Source organism: Mustelus asterias, chromosome 18 (assembly GCF_964213995.1).
Source record: "Mustelus asterias chromosome 18, sMusAst1.hap1.1, whole genome shotgun sequence".
Classification (NCBI taxonomy): domain Eukaryota; kingdom Metazoa; phylum Chordata; class Chondrichthyes; order Carcharhiniformes; family Triakidae; genus Mustelus; species Mustelus asterias.
The window spans coordinates 85,038,569-85,055,845 of record NC_135818.1 but is presented as its reverse complement, the minus strand read 5'-3'; the positions used below and the strand labels follow the sequence as shown (position 1 = coordinate 85,055,845).

General features: G+C 42.1%; 1 protein-coding gene across 2 annotated transcripts in view; it reads left to right on the top strand.

Annotated features, from left to right (window-relative positions):
- Positions 1-17,277, top strand: part of LOC144507326 (ribosomal protein S6 kinase alpha-5) — a 167,604-nt gene that overhangs the window by 76,558 nt on the left and 73,769 nt on the right. For both annotated transcript variants that reach the window (XM_078234477.1, XM_078234479.1), the window contains exons 4-5: positions 4,200-4,315; positions 16,849-16,956. In XM_078234477.1, the coding sequence (XP_078090603.1) occupies positions 4,200-4,315; positions 16,849-16,956 (224 nt within the window). The remainder of the gene's footprint in view (positions 1-4,199; positions 4,316-16,848; positions 16,957-17,277) is intronic.

Sequence of the window (17,277 nt, the reverse complement as noted above, 5' to 3'; positions counted from 1 at the left end):
TGTATTATATTCACCATTAAGTTTTAAATTATCACTATTGTAGCAGGAAGAGTTATTGCCATGTTAAAGGATAAAAAGTTGGGGGAAATTGGTAACAGTTGGCATATTTATATGCAAAGTTAGAGTGTTGCAATTTTGAGTTTTTAATGGAATTTTTTCTAGATGTATTCATCACTATTTCTGTGGCAAGATTGAATTTAAGAGTCAGAAATAGACCAGGCTCAACAGCCACAAATAGTAAACAGCCCCTTGAAGAAGATGAAAGATTAGTTTTGCTACACGTTGAAATGGAGGGAGCAGTGAGACCAATTTTTAGTCGAGTGCAAAATCCCAGCATCGCCTCTTTAATGAAGTGCAACATCTGTTTCATTTTGATCTGAAATTGATCTAATGCTTCAAAAGGTTGCCGTCCTCTGACTCACCTCTTTGTCAAATCATGATATTGGGATTGCTCGATGTAATACTGCAGCTTAACCTGAAACTGACATTAATACAAGAAAGAGATTGATTCCAAAGCACTCACTAGGTTTATATCCTGAAGCTGGTGTGCACGTTGGCACTACATGTTCACAGAAAGCTCCTGACTAAAATTATACTTGGCAGTAGTATGTAACTACAGGCAATAGATAGGTTTTGCAAAACAAAAATCAATCCTAGGGCTGACAAGTTTCCTGTAACTGAAATAGAATCAAGCATTCTTTGTTAAAAAGCTAATTTAGGTTTAGATAATTAGGTTTAGAAAAGTAAGACGAGGAAACACTAAAGAAACCATTCGGAGATTGTCCTTGTTTTGAGCTTAGATCACTGCCCACTAAAGTAATAGAACCGTCTAAAGTTTCTTAGAATTAAATCAGCGACGATATGTATAAACCTCTCTTTGTAGAATATTATAAGAGGACTGTACAGTGAATATGCTTTGATGTTAAATTCATTGTAGTAGTCACCCTCCCACAGTTACTGCCTCCTTTCCTTTACTGACAATATTTCTGTATCTTAAACAGTCATTGCTCATGACTTTGAAGGCATCAAAGTCCTCATTAGACAGGTTTCAATGGGTGCCTCTTATCATAATGGCTGAGAGTGTCAAAGCATATTAGGTCTCCTAATAATGACTGCTGTCAGACATGCCATCTGTGGCCTAGAATATGGGGATGAGCTCTGATTTTGCTCAAATAGACTAGCGCATGCTTGCCTGGGCATTTTCTGTGATTAGACAGTCAGCCAGTTAAGCATGCATAGTTGCTATATAGTAAAGGCGGGTTTACAGGTGCATTATTCCATTATGGAAACTTCCCACGTTATAAAGGGGTAAGGAGAGGGTTTGCTGAGTTTCATCATTGGTTAAAACTGATTCAATTATCCAATTACTTTCTAGTAGAATTGGCCCAGAATATAACAAAGTTATAAATAACTGGCCAGAAAGAGGTCAGTATAATGTAAGTTTCAGACCTAGAACTAATTTGAGAAAATGACTGGAAAGTGTTTTGTGACTACTCTGTGACATAGGTGCCTCTTGTGGGTAGAACAAAATATTAATGTCTAGATTTCTCATTATTAATAGCTAATAATCTTTTAACAGAAGTGCAGTTCACTTGTGGGCGGCACGGTAGCACAGTGGTTAGCACTGCTGCTTCACAGCTCCAGGGACCTGGGTTCGATTCCCGGCTTCAGTCACTGTCTGTGTGGAGTTTGCACATTCTCATCGTGTCTGCGTGGGTTTTCTCCGGGTGCTCCGATTTCCTCCCACATTCCAAAGATGTGCGGGTTAGGTTGATTGGCCATGCTTAAATTGCCCCTTAGTGCCCTGAGATGTGTAGGTTAGAGGGATTAGTGGGTAAAATATGCAGGGATATGGGGGTAGGGCCTGGGTGGGATTGTGGTCGGTGCAGACTTGATGGGCCGAATGGCCTCTTTCTGTACTGTAGGGTTTCTTTCTATGATTGTATGTTAAGTGATCTGGGATGTTGAAATTTTTAATTTAAGCAAGTACTGCCTGAATTAATTGGTTATGGTCTGGTTAACGATTAGCAAATCACTGAAGGTCATTTGATTATCTTGCAGCTTGTCTGCCTTGAAATTCACAACATCACAAAATAACTACACAAACACCATTCAGCCCATTCAATTCATTCAATCAGAGAAATGCTACTGTTTGTCCTTCACACCAAATTGTTTCTGAAATGATTCCACTGGATAACACTATTGGAAGTCCATTTCATACATCAATCTCATTTGTGTGAAGAAGAATTTCCTGATATCAGTCCTAAAATTATCTTTCACTTGTTTGAACTGGTGCTCCCTAGTTCCACTCTCATAGTTTATAGTAATATTGCAGGTCAATTGTCTCTTAACAATCTTATATGCTCCTGTATAACCGTGTCCCCGATGTCTTTTTTTGAATGCCAGTCGTTCCCTATGATTGGGTGTTTAACACTGGCATTTGCAGCCATGCCTCTTTTCTACATTGCCCCCAGTGCTTGAATGCTTGTTTTTTGGTATCCAGAACTGGATGCAGCATTCAAGATGTAGTCTAACCAGAATACCATAAAGTTAAGCACTACCTACTGTGAATTATATTCTAGTCTTCTGGTTGTATAGCTCAGCACTCTGCTGGCTTTGTTGATTATTGATCTTCCCTTGTTGGTGGCACTGAGCAAGGAGTCTACTAAAACTGCTATTTCTCTTTCAACTTTGCGATTCATGGAGTACATGTTTCTTTTTTGTATATCCAATAGGTTATGCTGTTCTACATGAAATATGTATGAATTTTCTTAACATTTACACAATCTGTTCAAATCATCTGGTACTTTTTCAGTTGCTCCTTCTGTTTCCATTGGCCTTTACTTTGCATTGAGTTCCTGAATTTGGATCATTGATGTAAATTAGGAACTGTAATGGTCCCCGCACTGAACGCTAATGCAATCAATCTGTACGCATTGTTTCCTATGTTTCCACCAATTTCTCATCCACTTCCAGATTTTCACCTGAATCCCAACAGCTTTGACTCTGACTTCAAGAGACTTCATAAGACTTCAACAAAAGCCTTTTGGAAGTTGAGATGCACTGTGCCATGGGGCTTATACCAGTTTACTTGAATTTATCACCTCCTCAGAACTCTTTCATTTAGAAGATGTCCCAGAATCAGGAATTGGCACTAAGATGCTGGTTGTATTGATGTTACTGTGTTGCTGCAGGTAACATTGAAAATTATTAGTGAGGATGCTGGTCTTTGGAATCACTCACTGTTCGATCTATTGACAAGTTTGTGTTGGCGAGCTGCCCTACAGCATCAGCTGGAGATTAATGAGATTGCACTTTGTTTTCCATCATTTGGAACCAAACTTGCAATTGTGCTTTAGCAGTGTGGTTTCTATTTTTTTGTTCTAATTTTTGCATTGTAATTTGGAGAATATGTGTATCAGACCCATTTTCTTTCTTTTTGCAGTAAGCCCTATAAAACATAGCCTTGAAAATATCAGTGACAGACCACTTGCTTGACATAAATGGAATCAAAGGAAGCTACAACTTGTGCTTTCCTTTGCTTAGAAAATCAAGCCAGATGCTGGCCTGCAGTGTTTTTCAAATGTGTTGCGCGCTCTTTTTTTCAGGGTTGAGTGCACAACTGTTTGATTATACGGTTGTCCCAAATGGCTTATCCCTATTCATTCCTGTATTTATTGATTCAGCCAGAATATTTTTAGTTCCGTATTGCTTGTTGTAGACTTAAATTTCAAATGTAGTCAAAATTTCCCAAGTGTGACATAAATCTTTGCACAGTGGGTTCTGGTATCCAACTTTTTAACTGTCAGAACTATTTGCCTACAATTTTTCTGCGAGCGTTTTCAGGATACGCTGGGAATTGTGAGAGGAATGTGGTTTCATACATTTGAGTTCTTTGCTTAAACTACATTATGTGAATTGTGTGAGAAGCTAATGTAAGCAATATTTCAGAGCTATGAAAATGCAGTTGTAAAATCAGTTTTAGTAATATTTAAACAAGCATGATAAAAATCAAATTTGAATTTCTATGTGTGTAAAATGTTATGTCTTTGTGCCACTGAACATGTGTTTCTATTTGGGAATATCAGCTGCATTATGTAATCTTTCTATTTTACGATATTTTATATTTGATATTTTTTGATATTTGCAATACTATGGTTTACAATGGTTTTTTCCTCATGTTTTATTTTGTGTAATAGACTATGTGAATGGAGGGGAATTGTTTACGCACTTGTCGCAGAGGGAACGCTTCACAGAGCATGCAGTGAGAATATACAGTGGGGAAATAGTGCTGGCACTGGAACATCTACACAAGGTAAGCTGCACCATTACAGGCCAAGAATTGTATTTATCAAATACATTATTAGTCTGCTTCTTGGATTGACTAAGTAGAGAGGATACGCAACCTAGATTAGGAGAATATCTTAACTTCAATGCTTCTAAAGTTCAACAGGGTGTTGCAAAGTGCCTTGAATATTGTGTTTTATTGTGCGGGCACATGTTGCAGTTAGTTTAAAAAAATGTTGTTACATGTATAGAATTATGGACAGCTGGAAAAAATCCCAAATCAGTGATCTCTTTTTACAGGAAGACAGTGGCCTAGTGGGAATTTCACTGAATTAGTAATGCTCTGGGAACATGGATAGAGATCCCACCATGGCAGCTGGTCGAATTTAAATTAAATTTATTAATGCATCTGGAATGGAAAGCTAGTAACAATGAACCTACTGTCGATTGTCATAAAAACTCATCTAGTTCACTGCTGTCCTTCAGGGAAGCAGATCTGCCATCCTTACCACATTTGGTCAATGTGACTCCAAACTCTCAGCAATGACCTAGCAAGGCACTCAGTTCAAGGATAGCTAGGGATGGGCATCAGGTGTTACCAGCGAAACATGTTCACAGAAAGAAAGTGGTCCAGATACCAGTTTACACCTTCCGTATTAAAGGCTGCCTCTATAAGAGTACAAAAGGAATAAATCCATGAGATACAACCAAGGTAATAAACTGTGTGGGATACATGCGAAGGGGTAGCATTGCAAAGATATTTTAAGCAGATTACAATGTGGCAATAATAAATATTCCAGCATCTTCTACATTTGAATATAACTTACATTTTAATCACTGCTTGTCTAATATTCCAGTCCATTGCCATTGATGGATGGGTTTGTTTCATTGGCTAATTACTTTTAAAATATCTTTCATTGCCTCCACAACATAGGACCTTGCATTTATTGTCTAAGACAGTGTGTGATTTGAAATGTCACACTTGTTTGACAGGTTGCACCACTTGGGTTCCCTGCTTGACCTGGAGTGAAGCTTTGAATCATTGTAAGACAATTTGCATTCCCCTCCACAACACCTTCACCTTTACTTTGTCATTATCACCATTACTGAAAACCTTATCCACAATTTCATCTCAACAATGCTCACATTTGCAAATGTCTGACTCCTAAACTCTCTATACATAATGTAATTTGTCCAAAGCTGTGCTGCATACATCCAGTCCCACACCAAGTTCAGCTCATCCATCACCTCCTGTTCTTCATCACTTTCCCTGGTCTCCAGTAGATCGAACTGAACGTCCTTGTTCTTGACTAGAAATCCCTCCTGTCCAGTAACTTACTGCAGTGCATCTCAGCCAACGGCCTTCTCCCTTTGGTTTTCTGTACGTTTCTCCTCTTGGCATTCCTACATCATTGTAGATCCTACATCATTGTGATGCTTTGCTGAACTTATTTGTCTGCTATTTTGTCCACCTCCTTTTAAAGGCCTCCCCAAAAGCTTTCTGGCTGTATTTTCAGGCAACTCTAATCCCCTCCATGACCTGGACATGAAGTAAAAAGGAACAGAGGGTTACAGGAGCAGGATAGAAAGCGGCAGTTAGAGTAGGAGGAGGCTTTGTGATGTATCAAACTCTGTGGCCTATTGCTAGACTGTAGATGCCATGTAAGATACCACTACTACAAACTATCTGTCATCAGAACACATAGCCAAAATCTCTGTGCTCCCTTCCTAACTTGGGTTCTCCAAGGCGGCCTTCGCGACACACGACAGCGCAGAGTCGCGGAGCAGAAACTGATAGCCAGGTTCCGCACACACAAGGACGGCCTCAACCGGGATATTGGGTTTATGTCACACTATTTCACATAAATATTTCTGCTTTTTTCCTCCTGAGTCTTTATCATGCGATCCTAGAATCAGAATTTATGTCACACTATTTGTAACTCCCACAGTTGCGTGGACCTGCAGAGTTTCACTGGCTGTCTTGTCTGGAGACAATACACATCTTTTTAGCCTGTCTTGATGCTCTCTCCACTCCCATTGTTTTGTTTCTTAAAGACTGGATTAGTTGTAAGTATTCGCATTCCAACCATGTAAATTGAGTCTGTGTCTTATAAGTTCTGTTTGTGAACAGAATTCCCACTCACCTGAAGAAGGGGCTCAGAGCCTCGAAAGCTTGTGTGGCTTTTGCTACCAAATAAACCTGTTGGACTTTAACCTGGTGTTGTTAAACTTCTTACGGCCCTTCCTAACACCCATGTGAATCAAGCAGACTATTGAAAGGATTATGAAAGGGTAAGTAGTGAAAGATTGTTTGTTCTAGTTGAGGAGTAGATAAAAAGGGACCATAGACTTAGAATCAACAGTGGAAGAATGAATGGGGAAAGTGAAGAGAAAGGCTCTCACAAAGGGATATTATATCCTTTTTACAATTGACCATTGAGGCAGAAATTGTAATATCCTTTCAGAGTGGATTTAAAGAATTGGATAATGTGAAAAGGAAAAATATAGAATAATTCAGCCAAAAGAACAGAAAAATGGGATGATAGTTGATAATTCCAGTAGGAGAGCATGGTGACCTGAACTGCCTTTAATTCCTATGGTCAAATTAATATATCTATAGCTCTGCCAATTTCAGGAGATTGAAGGTTGGATTTTCCTAATAAGATTTAGAAATGTATAAATTCTCAGGAGTTGAAAAGACCATTGGGCCTGATTTTAACTCTGCCTGAGGACATGACTTCACAATTATCAGCACTCAAACCACCCTTGATTGTCACATCTCCTCTCCACAGTTCAAGTTCCCCTCTCGCCTTTCATCATCGTCTGCCATGTTATCCACCCATGACATTTTGATGTTAGTTTTAAACTTTGAGATGAGTTCTCCAGTATATTCGCCACTTATTTGGTTTCATCATTGGCACCTTTGTTTTCAATTGTCTAAGCCCTAAGTTTTGGAATTCCTTCCCCAAACCTCTTTGCTCCTTTCATTCTTTAAGATGCTGCTTAAAAACGATCCCTTTGGCCAAGCTTTTGGTCACCTGCCTAATACATCCTTCCTTGGCTCAGTGTCATATTTTGTTCCCTAACGTTCAGTGCCAGGACTATGCTTTTATATAAAAGTGACTTGGATATTGGAATTCACAGTAAAATTTGTCAATGATATCAAACTTGGACATGTAGCAGACAATGAGGAAGACCACAATCAACTGCAGGAGGACATAGATTGTCAAGCAGAATGGGTAGACAGGTGGCAGACAGAATTTATTACAGAGAAGCGTGAGGTGATACATTTTTGCAGGAGGGATAGAGAGAGGCAATATAGATTAAATGGTACAGTTCTAAAGGGGGACCTGGCTGTCATATGCACAGATCTTTTTGAAGGTGGCGGACATATTAAAAGCGTAGTAAAGAAAGTATGTGGGATCTTGGACTTCACAAATAGAAGGATTGAGTACAAAAGAAGAGAAATTATGCTGAACCTTCATAAAGTTCTAGTTAGGCCCTAGCTAGAGTATTGCATACAGTTCTGGGTGCCACACTTAAGGAAGGATGTGAGACTTGTTAGAGGGTGCAGACAGTTCCAGGGATAAGGGATTTTAGCTGTAAACGGCTTGGAGAAGCTGGGGTTGTTCTTGGAACAAAGGAGATTAAGGAGAGATTGGTTAGAGATGTACAAGATTGTGCCAGATTCAGATAAAGTAGACAAGGAAAGGTTCCCCCATTAGTACAAGCATGAGGGGACATGGATTTCTGGTTTTGGACAAGAGATGTAGGGGCACTGCCTTTGAGAGTGGTAGAAGCGAAGATGATAAAATATTTCAAAAAGAAAGTAGATGGTGATGTGATGGAAATAACTTGCACAGCCAGCTACAGGGATAGAGTGCGGAAATGGAATTGATTGGATTGCTCTAAAGTAGCCTGCATGGATTCAGTGGCCAAATAGCCTCCATCTGTGCCAAAATGACTCAGTAACTTTATGACTTGAATGTTTCTGTGATGTGTATTGCAACATTTTCCTACAATGAAGGTGTTACATCAATGCAAACTATAGTTAAATCTACCGACTCCCTCTTCCAGGTCATTTATAAAAGTGTTGCATTTAATATAGTAAAGTATCCCATGGCGATTCACGGTACTTCATCAAATGAAAGTCTGTTAAATTGTCCAGGAATGACTCACCTTTTGAAGATCCAGGCTTACTCTTACCATCAAGACTTGGAGGAGGGATTTTCCAGCCGCGCTCACCCCAAAACTGGAAAATTCCTCCTGGGGTCAATGGACCTTTGCATGGTTCCCCTTTCCACCCACCTGCTACGATTCCCATGGCGGGCGGGCCGGGAAAATTCCACCTTTGATCTTCCAAAATGTTCCACCAGCTTGGCCTTGGCAGTATTTTGTAGAATTTTCAGTATCTGTCACGAGTGTTCAGTTCCCTGGAATTCTTTTTAAAGTAAGGGCGCTGTGTTTTCAATTTTCTCATCCTATAGTACCACCTCCTTATCAAATGGATCCCTAAATATTTGGATCAGTCAGGCTGCCAGCATATTTTCTAGTCTGATGGACTTTGGCCTGTTTCTTAGTGCAGTGGACTTTACCTCATTTTTAAATTTCCACGATTTTATTTTCAAATGTTCTTAAGCATGTACATATAAACGCAGTGTTTTTTTTACAAGTTCTCACTGTTACGGGTTTTATGCTGCTTTCTTTGTTGTTTCCTACTGTCTAAGGAGTATTCACACATACTACTGTTTTTCTAGAATCATTATGGCACAGAAGAAGGACTCCAGTATCATTAATTTCTCTTAACACTTCTTCCCATTGTCTGATATAAAAATCATCTCTGTTGTCTATCCATTTTCTTTATCTTTTTAAAGTAGGCTACAGATCATTCCACCTCTATTTTCCACCGTGTTTTATCCTTCCCACATGCATTGTCCTGATTCTATTCAAACGCTTGTTCGTCTTTCAAATTTAATGAGGGTTTGGGTTGTCTGAAATATTAAGGTTCTCTCCGCAGATTCTGACAACTGACCTGCTGTGTGATTCCAGTATTTTCATTATTTTGCATTTTGATTTACATCCATGTAAACCCTTGGGTGACTTATTCCCCTAGATCGTCCTCAGGTATCTGTAGTAATGCTCATTGTATTGCATAGCTAACTTTGACTGTCTTGGAACAACATCCTCTCTGCAGCACTAGCTGTATTAGCCTGTTCATTGGTATTTGCAAACTGTGGCATTGAAATCTTGGGTAGAAAGAGAGTCCGTAATTGAAGTGGTAATCAGTTAACTATGGAAGGAGTGAGCTTGGGAGACTAATTTGACCCTTTCTCATTCCAGGTTTAATTTTCTTACCTGGAGATGAAACTTACATTCTAAAAATATAGACTGGTTTTGATTGCATTTTGTCTTGACAAACACTGATCACCACTGAAGGTTAATGCATGTTGCATAGGTACTGTAAATATGTTAAATGAAAATGAATCAGCAGCTTAACCATGCAGTCGTGTAATGAAAAATTACATTTATATAGGGCCTTCCATGACCTCGGGATGTCCTGAAGTGCTTTACGCAAGGACTTTTTGATGTGTACTCACTATTATAATGCAGAAAAATCAGAGGCATGATTCTCAAACTGTGCCAATCCCTAGTCTCAGCTGGAGCGGTAATGGGGATGCTACATTAGAACATAGAACATTACAGCCCTAATACAGGGTCTTTTTCCGGCTGGAGGCCTGTGACTAGTGGTGTTCCGCAGGGCTCTGTATTGGGACCTCTGCTGTTTGTGATTTATAAAAATGATCTGGAAGAAGGTGTAACTGGGGTGATCAGTAAGTTTGCAGACGACACAAAATTGGCGGGACTGGCAGATAGTGAGGAGCATTGCCAGAAGCTACAGAAGGATATAGATAGGCTGGAAATTTGGGCAAAGAAATGGCAGATGGAGTTCAATCCTGATAAATGCGAAGTGATGCATTTTGGTAGAAATAATGTAGGGAGGAGCTATACGATAAATGGCAGAACCATAAAGGGTGTAGATACGCAGAGGGACCTGGGTGTGCAAGTCCACAGATCCTTGAAAGTGACGTCACAGGTGGAGAAGGTAGTGAATAAGGCATATGGCATACTTGCCTTTATAGGACGGGGCATAGAGTATAAAAGTTGGGGTCTGATGTTGCAGATGTATAGAACGTTGGTTCGGCCGCATTTGGAATACTGCGTCCAGTTCTGGTCGCCACACTACCAGAAGGACGTGGAGGCTTTGGAGAGAGTACAGAGGAGGTTTACCAGGATGTTGCCTGGTATGGAGGGGCTTTGTTATGAGGAGAGATTGGGTAAACTGGGGTTGTTCTCCCTGGAAAGACGGAGGATGAGGGGAGACTTAATAGAGGTGTATAAAATTATGAAAGGCATAGATAGGGTGAACGGTGGGAAGCTTTTCCCCAGGTCGGTGGTGACGTTCACAAGGGGTCATAGGTTCAAGGTGAAGTGGGGGAGGTTTAACACAGATATCAGAAGGACATATTTTACACAGAGGGTGGTGGGGGCCTGGAATGCGCTGCCAGGCAAGGTGGTGGAGGCGGACACACTGGGAACGTTTAAGACTTATCTAGACAGCCATATGAACGGAGTGGGAATGGAGGGATACAAAAGAATGGTCTAGTTTGGACCAGGGAGCGGCGCGGGCTTGGAGGGCCGAAGGGCCTGTTCCTGTGCTGTATTGTTCTTTGTTCTTTGTACAGCGCAGTACAGGCCCTTCAGCCCTCGATGTTGCGCCAACCAGTGAAACCAATCTAAAGCCCATCTAACCTACACTATTCCAATATCATCCATATGTTTATCCAATGACCATTTAAATGCCTTTAATGTTGGCGAGTCCACTACTGCTGCAGGCAGGGCATTCCATGCCCTTACTGCTCTCTGAGTGAAGAACCTACCTCTGACATCTGTCCTATATCTATCACCCCTCAATTTAAAGCTATGTCCCCTCGTGCTAGCTATCACCATCCGAGGAAAAAGGCTCTCACTATCCACCCAATCTAATCCTCTGATCATCTTGTATGCCTCTATTAAGTCACCTCTTAACCCTCTTCTCTCTAACGAAAACAACCTCAAGTCCCTCAGCCTTTCCTCATAAGACCATCCCACCATACCAGGCAACATCCTAGTAAATCTCCTCTGCACCCTTTCCAATGCTTCCACATCCTTCCTATAATGTGGCGACCAGAACTGTACGCTATACTCCAAGTGCGGCCACACCAGAGTTTTGTACAGCTGCAACATGACCTCCTGGCTCCGAAACTCAATCCCTCTACTAATAAAAGCTAACACTCCGTGCGCCTCCTTAACAATCCTATCAACCTGGGTGCCAACTTTCAGGGATCTATGCACATGGACACCGAGATCTCTCTGTTCATCCACAGTACCAAGTATCTTACCATTAGCCCAGTATTCTGTAATCCTGTTACTCCTTCCAAAGTGAATCACCTCACACTTTTCCGCATTGAACTCCATTTGCCACCTCTCAGCCCAGTTCTGCAGCTTATCTATGTCCCTCTGTAACCTGCAACAACCTTCCGCACTGTCCACAACTCCACCGACTTTAGTGTCATCCGCAAATTTACTAACCCATCCTTCTACGTCCTCATCCAGCTCATTTATAAAAATGACAAACAGCAGTGGCCCGAAAACAGATCCTTGCGGTACACCACTAGTAACTGAATTCCAGGAGGAACATTTCCCATCAACCACCACCCTCCGAGTTCTTACAGCTAGCCAATTCCTGATCCAAACCGCTAAATCACCCTCACTCCCGTGCGTCCGTACTTTCTGCAATAGCTTACCGTGGGCAACCTTATCAAATGCTTTACTGAAATCCATATACACTACATCAACTGCTTTACCCTCGTCCATCTCTTTGGTCACCTTCTCAAAGAACTCAATAAGGTTTGTGAGGCACGACCTACCCTTCACAAAATCGTGTTGACTATCCCTAATCAAATTACTCCTTTCTAGGTGATTATAAATCCTATTTCTTATAATCCTTTCCAAAGCTTTGCCCACAACAGAAGTAAGGCTCACTGGTCTATAATTACCAGGGTTGTCTCTACTCCCCTTCTTGAACAAGGGGGACAACATTTGCTATCCTCCAGTCTTCTGGCACTATTCCTGTAGACAATGATGACATAAAGATCAAAGCCAAAGGCTCTGCAATCTCCTCCCTAGCCTCCCAGAGAATCCTGGGATAAATCCCATCCGGCCCAAGGGACTTATCTATTTTCACACTTTCCAGAATTGCTAACACCTCCTCCTTATTAACCTCAATCCCGTCTAGTCCAATAGCCTGTATCTCAGTATTCTCCTCGACAACATTGTCTTTTTCCTGCGTGAATACTGATGAAAAATATTCATTTAGCGCCTCTCCTACCTCTTCAGACTCCACGCACAACTTCCCACTACTGTCCTTGACTGGCCCTAATCTTACCCTAGTCATTCTTTTATTCCTGACATACCTATAGAAACCTTTCGGGTTTTCTTTGATCCTACCTGCCAAAGACTTCTCATGTCTCCTCCTGGCTCTTCTTAACTCTCTCTTTAGGTTCTTCCTGGCTAACTTGTAACTCTCAAGCGCCCTAACTCAGCCTTCACGTCTCATCTTTACATAAGTCTCCTTCTTCCTCTTCACAAGAGATTCAACTTCTTTAGTAAACCACGGTTCCCTCGCTCGACCACTTCCTCCCTGCCTGACAGGTACATACTTATCAAGGACACGCAGTAGCTGTTCCTTGAACAAGCTCCACATTTCAATTGTGCCATTCCCTGCAGTTTCCTACCCCAACCTATGCATCCTAAATCTCGCCTAATCGCATCATAATTTCCTTTCCCCCAGCTATAACTCTTGCCCTTCGGTATATACCTATTCCTTTCCATCGCTAAAATAAACGTGACCGAATTGTGGTCACTATCACCAAAGTGCTCCCCTACGTCCAAATCTAACACCTGGTCTGGTTCATTACCCAGTACCAAATCCAATGTGGCCTCGCCTCTTGTTGGCCTATCTACATACTGTGTCAGGAAACCCTCCTGCACACATTGGACAAAAACTGACCCATCTAAAGTACTCGAACTATAGCTTTTCCAGTCAATATTTGTAAAGTTAAAGTCCCCCATAACAATTACCCTGTTACTTTCGCTCCTATCCAGAATCATCTTTGCAATCCTTTCCTCTACATCTCTGGAACTTTTCGGAGGCCTATAGAAAACTCCCAACAGGGTGACCTCTCCTTTCCTGTTTCTAACCTCAGCCCATACTACCTCAGTAGATGAGTCCTCATCAAACGTCCTTTCTGCCACCGTAATGCTGTCCTTGACTAACAATGCCACACCTCCACCTCTTTTACCACCTTCCCTGCTCTTACTGAAACATCTAAACCCCGGAACCTGCAACAACCATTCCTGTCCCTGCTCTATCCATGTCTCCGAGATGGCCATAACATCGAAGTCCCAGGTACCAACCCATGCTGCAAGTTCACCCACCTTATTCCGGATGCTCCTGGCGTTGAAGTATACACACTTCAAACCATCTTCCTGCCTGCCAGTACACTCCTGCGACCCTGAAACCTCATCCATGACCTCACTACTCTCAACCTCCTGTACGCTGGAGCTACAATTCAGGTTCCCATCCCCCTGCTGAATTAGTTTAAAGCCTCCCGAAGAGCATTAGCAAATTTCCCCCCAGGATATTGGTACCCCTCTGGTTCAGGTGTAGACCATCCCGTTTGTAGAGGTCCCACCTACCCCAGAATGAGCCCCAATTGTCCAGGTATCTGAATCCCTCCCTCCTGCACCATCCCTGTAGCCACGTGTTCAATTGCTCTCTCTCCCTATTCCTCTCCTCACTATCACGTGGCATGGGTAACAAACCAGAGATAACAACTCTGTTTGTTCTAGCTCTAAGCTTCCACCCTAACTCCCTGAATTTCTGCCTTACATCCCCATCTCTTTTCCTACCTATGTCTTGGGTGCCTATGTGAACCACGACTTGGGGCTGGTCCCCCTCCCCCTTAATCCCGAAAACACGATCCGAGACATCACGGAGCCCAGCACCTGGGAGGCAACACACCAGCCGCGAGTCTCTCTCGTTCCCACAGAATCTCCTATCTGTCCCCCTAACTATGGAGTCCCCAATGACTAATGCTCTACTCCTCTCCCCCCTTCCCTTCTGAGCAACAAGGACAGACTCTGTGCCAGAGACCTGTACCCCATGGCTTACCCCTGTTAAGTCCCCCCCCCCAACAGTATGCAAAACGGAATACTTGTTATACAGAGGAACAGGGGATTGCTGCACTGACTGCTTCTTACCCCTTCTAGCCGTCACCCATGTATCATCATTTCTAGGAGTAGCTACCTCCCTGTAGCTTCTATCTATGGCTGCCTCTGCATTGGTCTTGGTACCTGGGATAGTGACGTGAAAATTGGTCAGGCTTTGTGTTCCTGATCACTACCCAGTATTCCATGTTGGAAGTGCACAAGTATGAATCTTGAGTGAGGGAAGTATCAGACTTGATTATGATGATGCCCCTTGCCCTCCCTCTTGAATCATAGAATCCTTGCAGTGCAGAAGGAAGCCATTCAGCCCATCAATTCTGCACCAACTCTCCGATAGAGCATCTTACCCAAGTCCTATCCCCATAACTCCATGTATTTACCCTTCTAATCCCCCCTATCCTACATATCTTGGGACACTAAGGGCAATTTAGCATGGCCAATCCATCTAACCTACACATCTTGGGACATTAAGGGCAATTTAGCGTGGCCAATCCACCTAACCTACAAATCTTTGGAGTGTGGGGGGAAACTGGAGCACTCGGAGCAAACCCATGTAGACACAGAGAGAGCATGCAAACGCCACACAGAAAGTCACTCAAGGCCAGAGTTGAACCTAGGTCTCTGGTGCTATGAGGCAGCAGTGCTAATTAGTCTAGTTCTAGTTGGTCAAGCAGCTTGTTCATAGTCACTGTGAAGGGTCATACTAGAAGTAGTACATGGTAGATTGTAGAGTGTTTCCATTGTGTGAGGATAGTTCAATCTTATTGGTCCACGACCGAAATCACTCATTTAGGGTTGAAGGTCTGGACTTACATTCATGAACCAGGCTGAAAGATGATGAATAATGCAAGCGACATGTGTTTCAAGTTTTGAATGATAAGAGTATGTTTATTATGTACAACGAATCTAAATATGGCACAGCCGATGCTAACCGTTCTTATGTGGCTAATAACAAAACCGATTACTTCCCCTTGGACTTCACCAAACTAAGTCCCTCCAGGTTCCCTTACTCATGGTTGTTAAACCCCCAAAATTACCAAGGCTGGAATTCTCAGGCCAGGGAGAATGGAGAATTTGACGCTCAGCCAAATCTCCGTTCACTGCAGTGGGATGGGAGAATCCCGCCTGCGGGCGAGGTTGGAGAATCCAGCCCCTAAGGTTTGGTTGGGAAATGCGAGGTGACTCTCCATAGTGTTGGGCTGAGCCTTCCATAGGCTACAGATAAAACAATCACCCCATCGTGTCCTCTCTGGTCAAAGTCCTCAGGGCCGTGCTCATTCCTTGAGGTATGCAACTTCCTTCAGTCCTGTTGTAGAGAGAGAGAGCCCGGTGCTGCTCTGAAATACCAAGCTGTTGAGCTATATGCCTTGTGTTCCCTCCTTTCGTTCAACCCCGTGGTTCAACCCCTCCTTTTAGAGGCTGCCAAGTTATACCGATTTCTGCCTGATCTACCTAGATGGCAAAAACAAACCAAACATTGTACAGATTGGTCCCCTGGACAAAAAAACTTTGTTTGAATGTGTATTGTTTTCCTTCCCCACATCTAACTGGTATTGTGGAACAGTGGGACCTCCTGATCTTGAATATTATACAATGCATGAACTGCCTTCCGATTGATTCCTCGTGTCTGCGTGGGTTTCCTCCGGGTGCTCCGGTTTCCTCCCACAGTCCAAAGATGTGTGGGTTAGGTTGATTGGCCATGCTAAAATTTGCCCTTAGAGTCCTGAGATGCGTAGGTTAGAGGGATTAGCGGGTAAATATGTAGGGATATGTGGGTAGGGCCTGGGTGGGATTGTGGTCAGTGCAGACTCGATGGGCTGAATGGCCTCCTCTGCACTGTAGGGTTTCTATGATTCTATGATGGTATTGTCACCTTGATCACATCAGACTGGTGGATGTTATTGTCTCCCTGGCTAAGTTGGAGTCTCTGTTGGATTTGGTTCAGCACTTGAAATGTTTTTCCTTTCTGGTCTTGGGACCAACAGTCTGTGTTTTAATCAAAATCGGGATATTCCCTGGCAAAATCTTGGATTGTAATTGATGACTCTTCAAGATGATAAGTTTTTCAAGAGATGGAGTTCTTATTTGAAATGGTGTAAAAGTGCTGTCTATAGCTTTCGTTAAAAAAAATTAAAAATAGACAAAGCTCTCTGCAAAAAGCAACATAGTGTTTCACTATTGTGGGAAAAATGTTCCTATATCTGTAACTTTTGCTTACTGTGTTTTCCACAGCTTGGAATTATATATCGAGACATTAAACTGGAGAACATACTTCTCGACAGTAATGGCCATGTGGTTCTAACAGATTTTGGACTCAGTAAAGAGTTCCTAATAGATGAAGTAAGTGTTTCTTTCAACTTTCTTGTAACAACATGTATAATGCATTGATGGTACCCAATGGTGTGTTCTAAATTAATATCGAATCTTATTTTGGGAAAACAGTATTTAACAATGATGTGAATTGGATGTATTTTACTACAGCAATATTTTTCTTAAGCCTTGTTCAAAATCAGACAAATCATTAAGCCTTTGTGGCTCAACTGGAGTAAGATTACCATTGGCCCGAGGCAGTTTGGATATCCAAATACCAGATCATACACATATCATGTATTCCTTGTTCACGTGGAACTCTTGTTTGCTGATTTTGCCGTTTCACTTCAG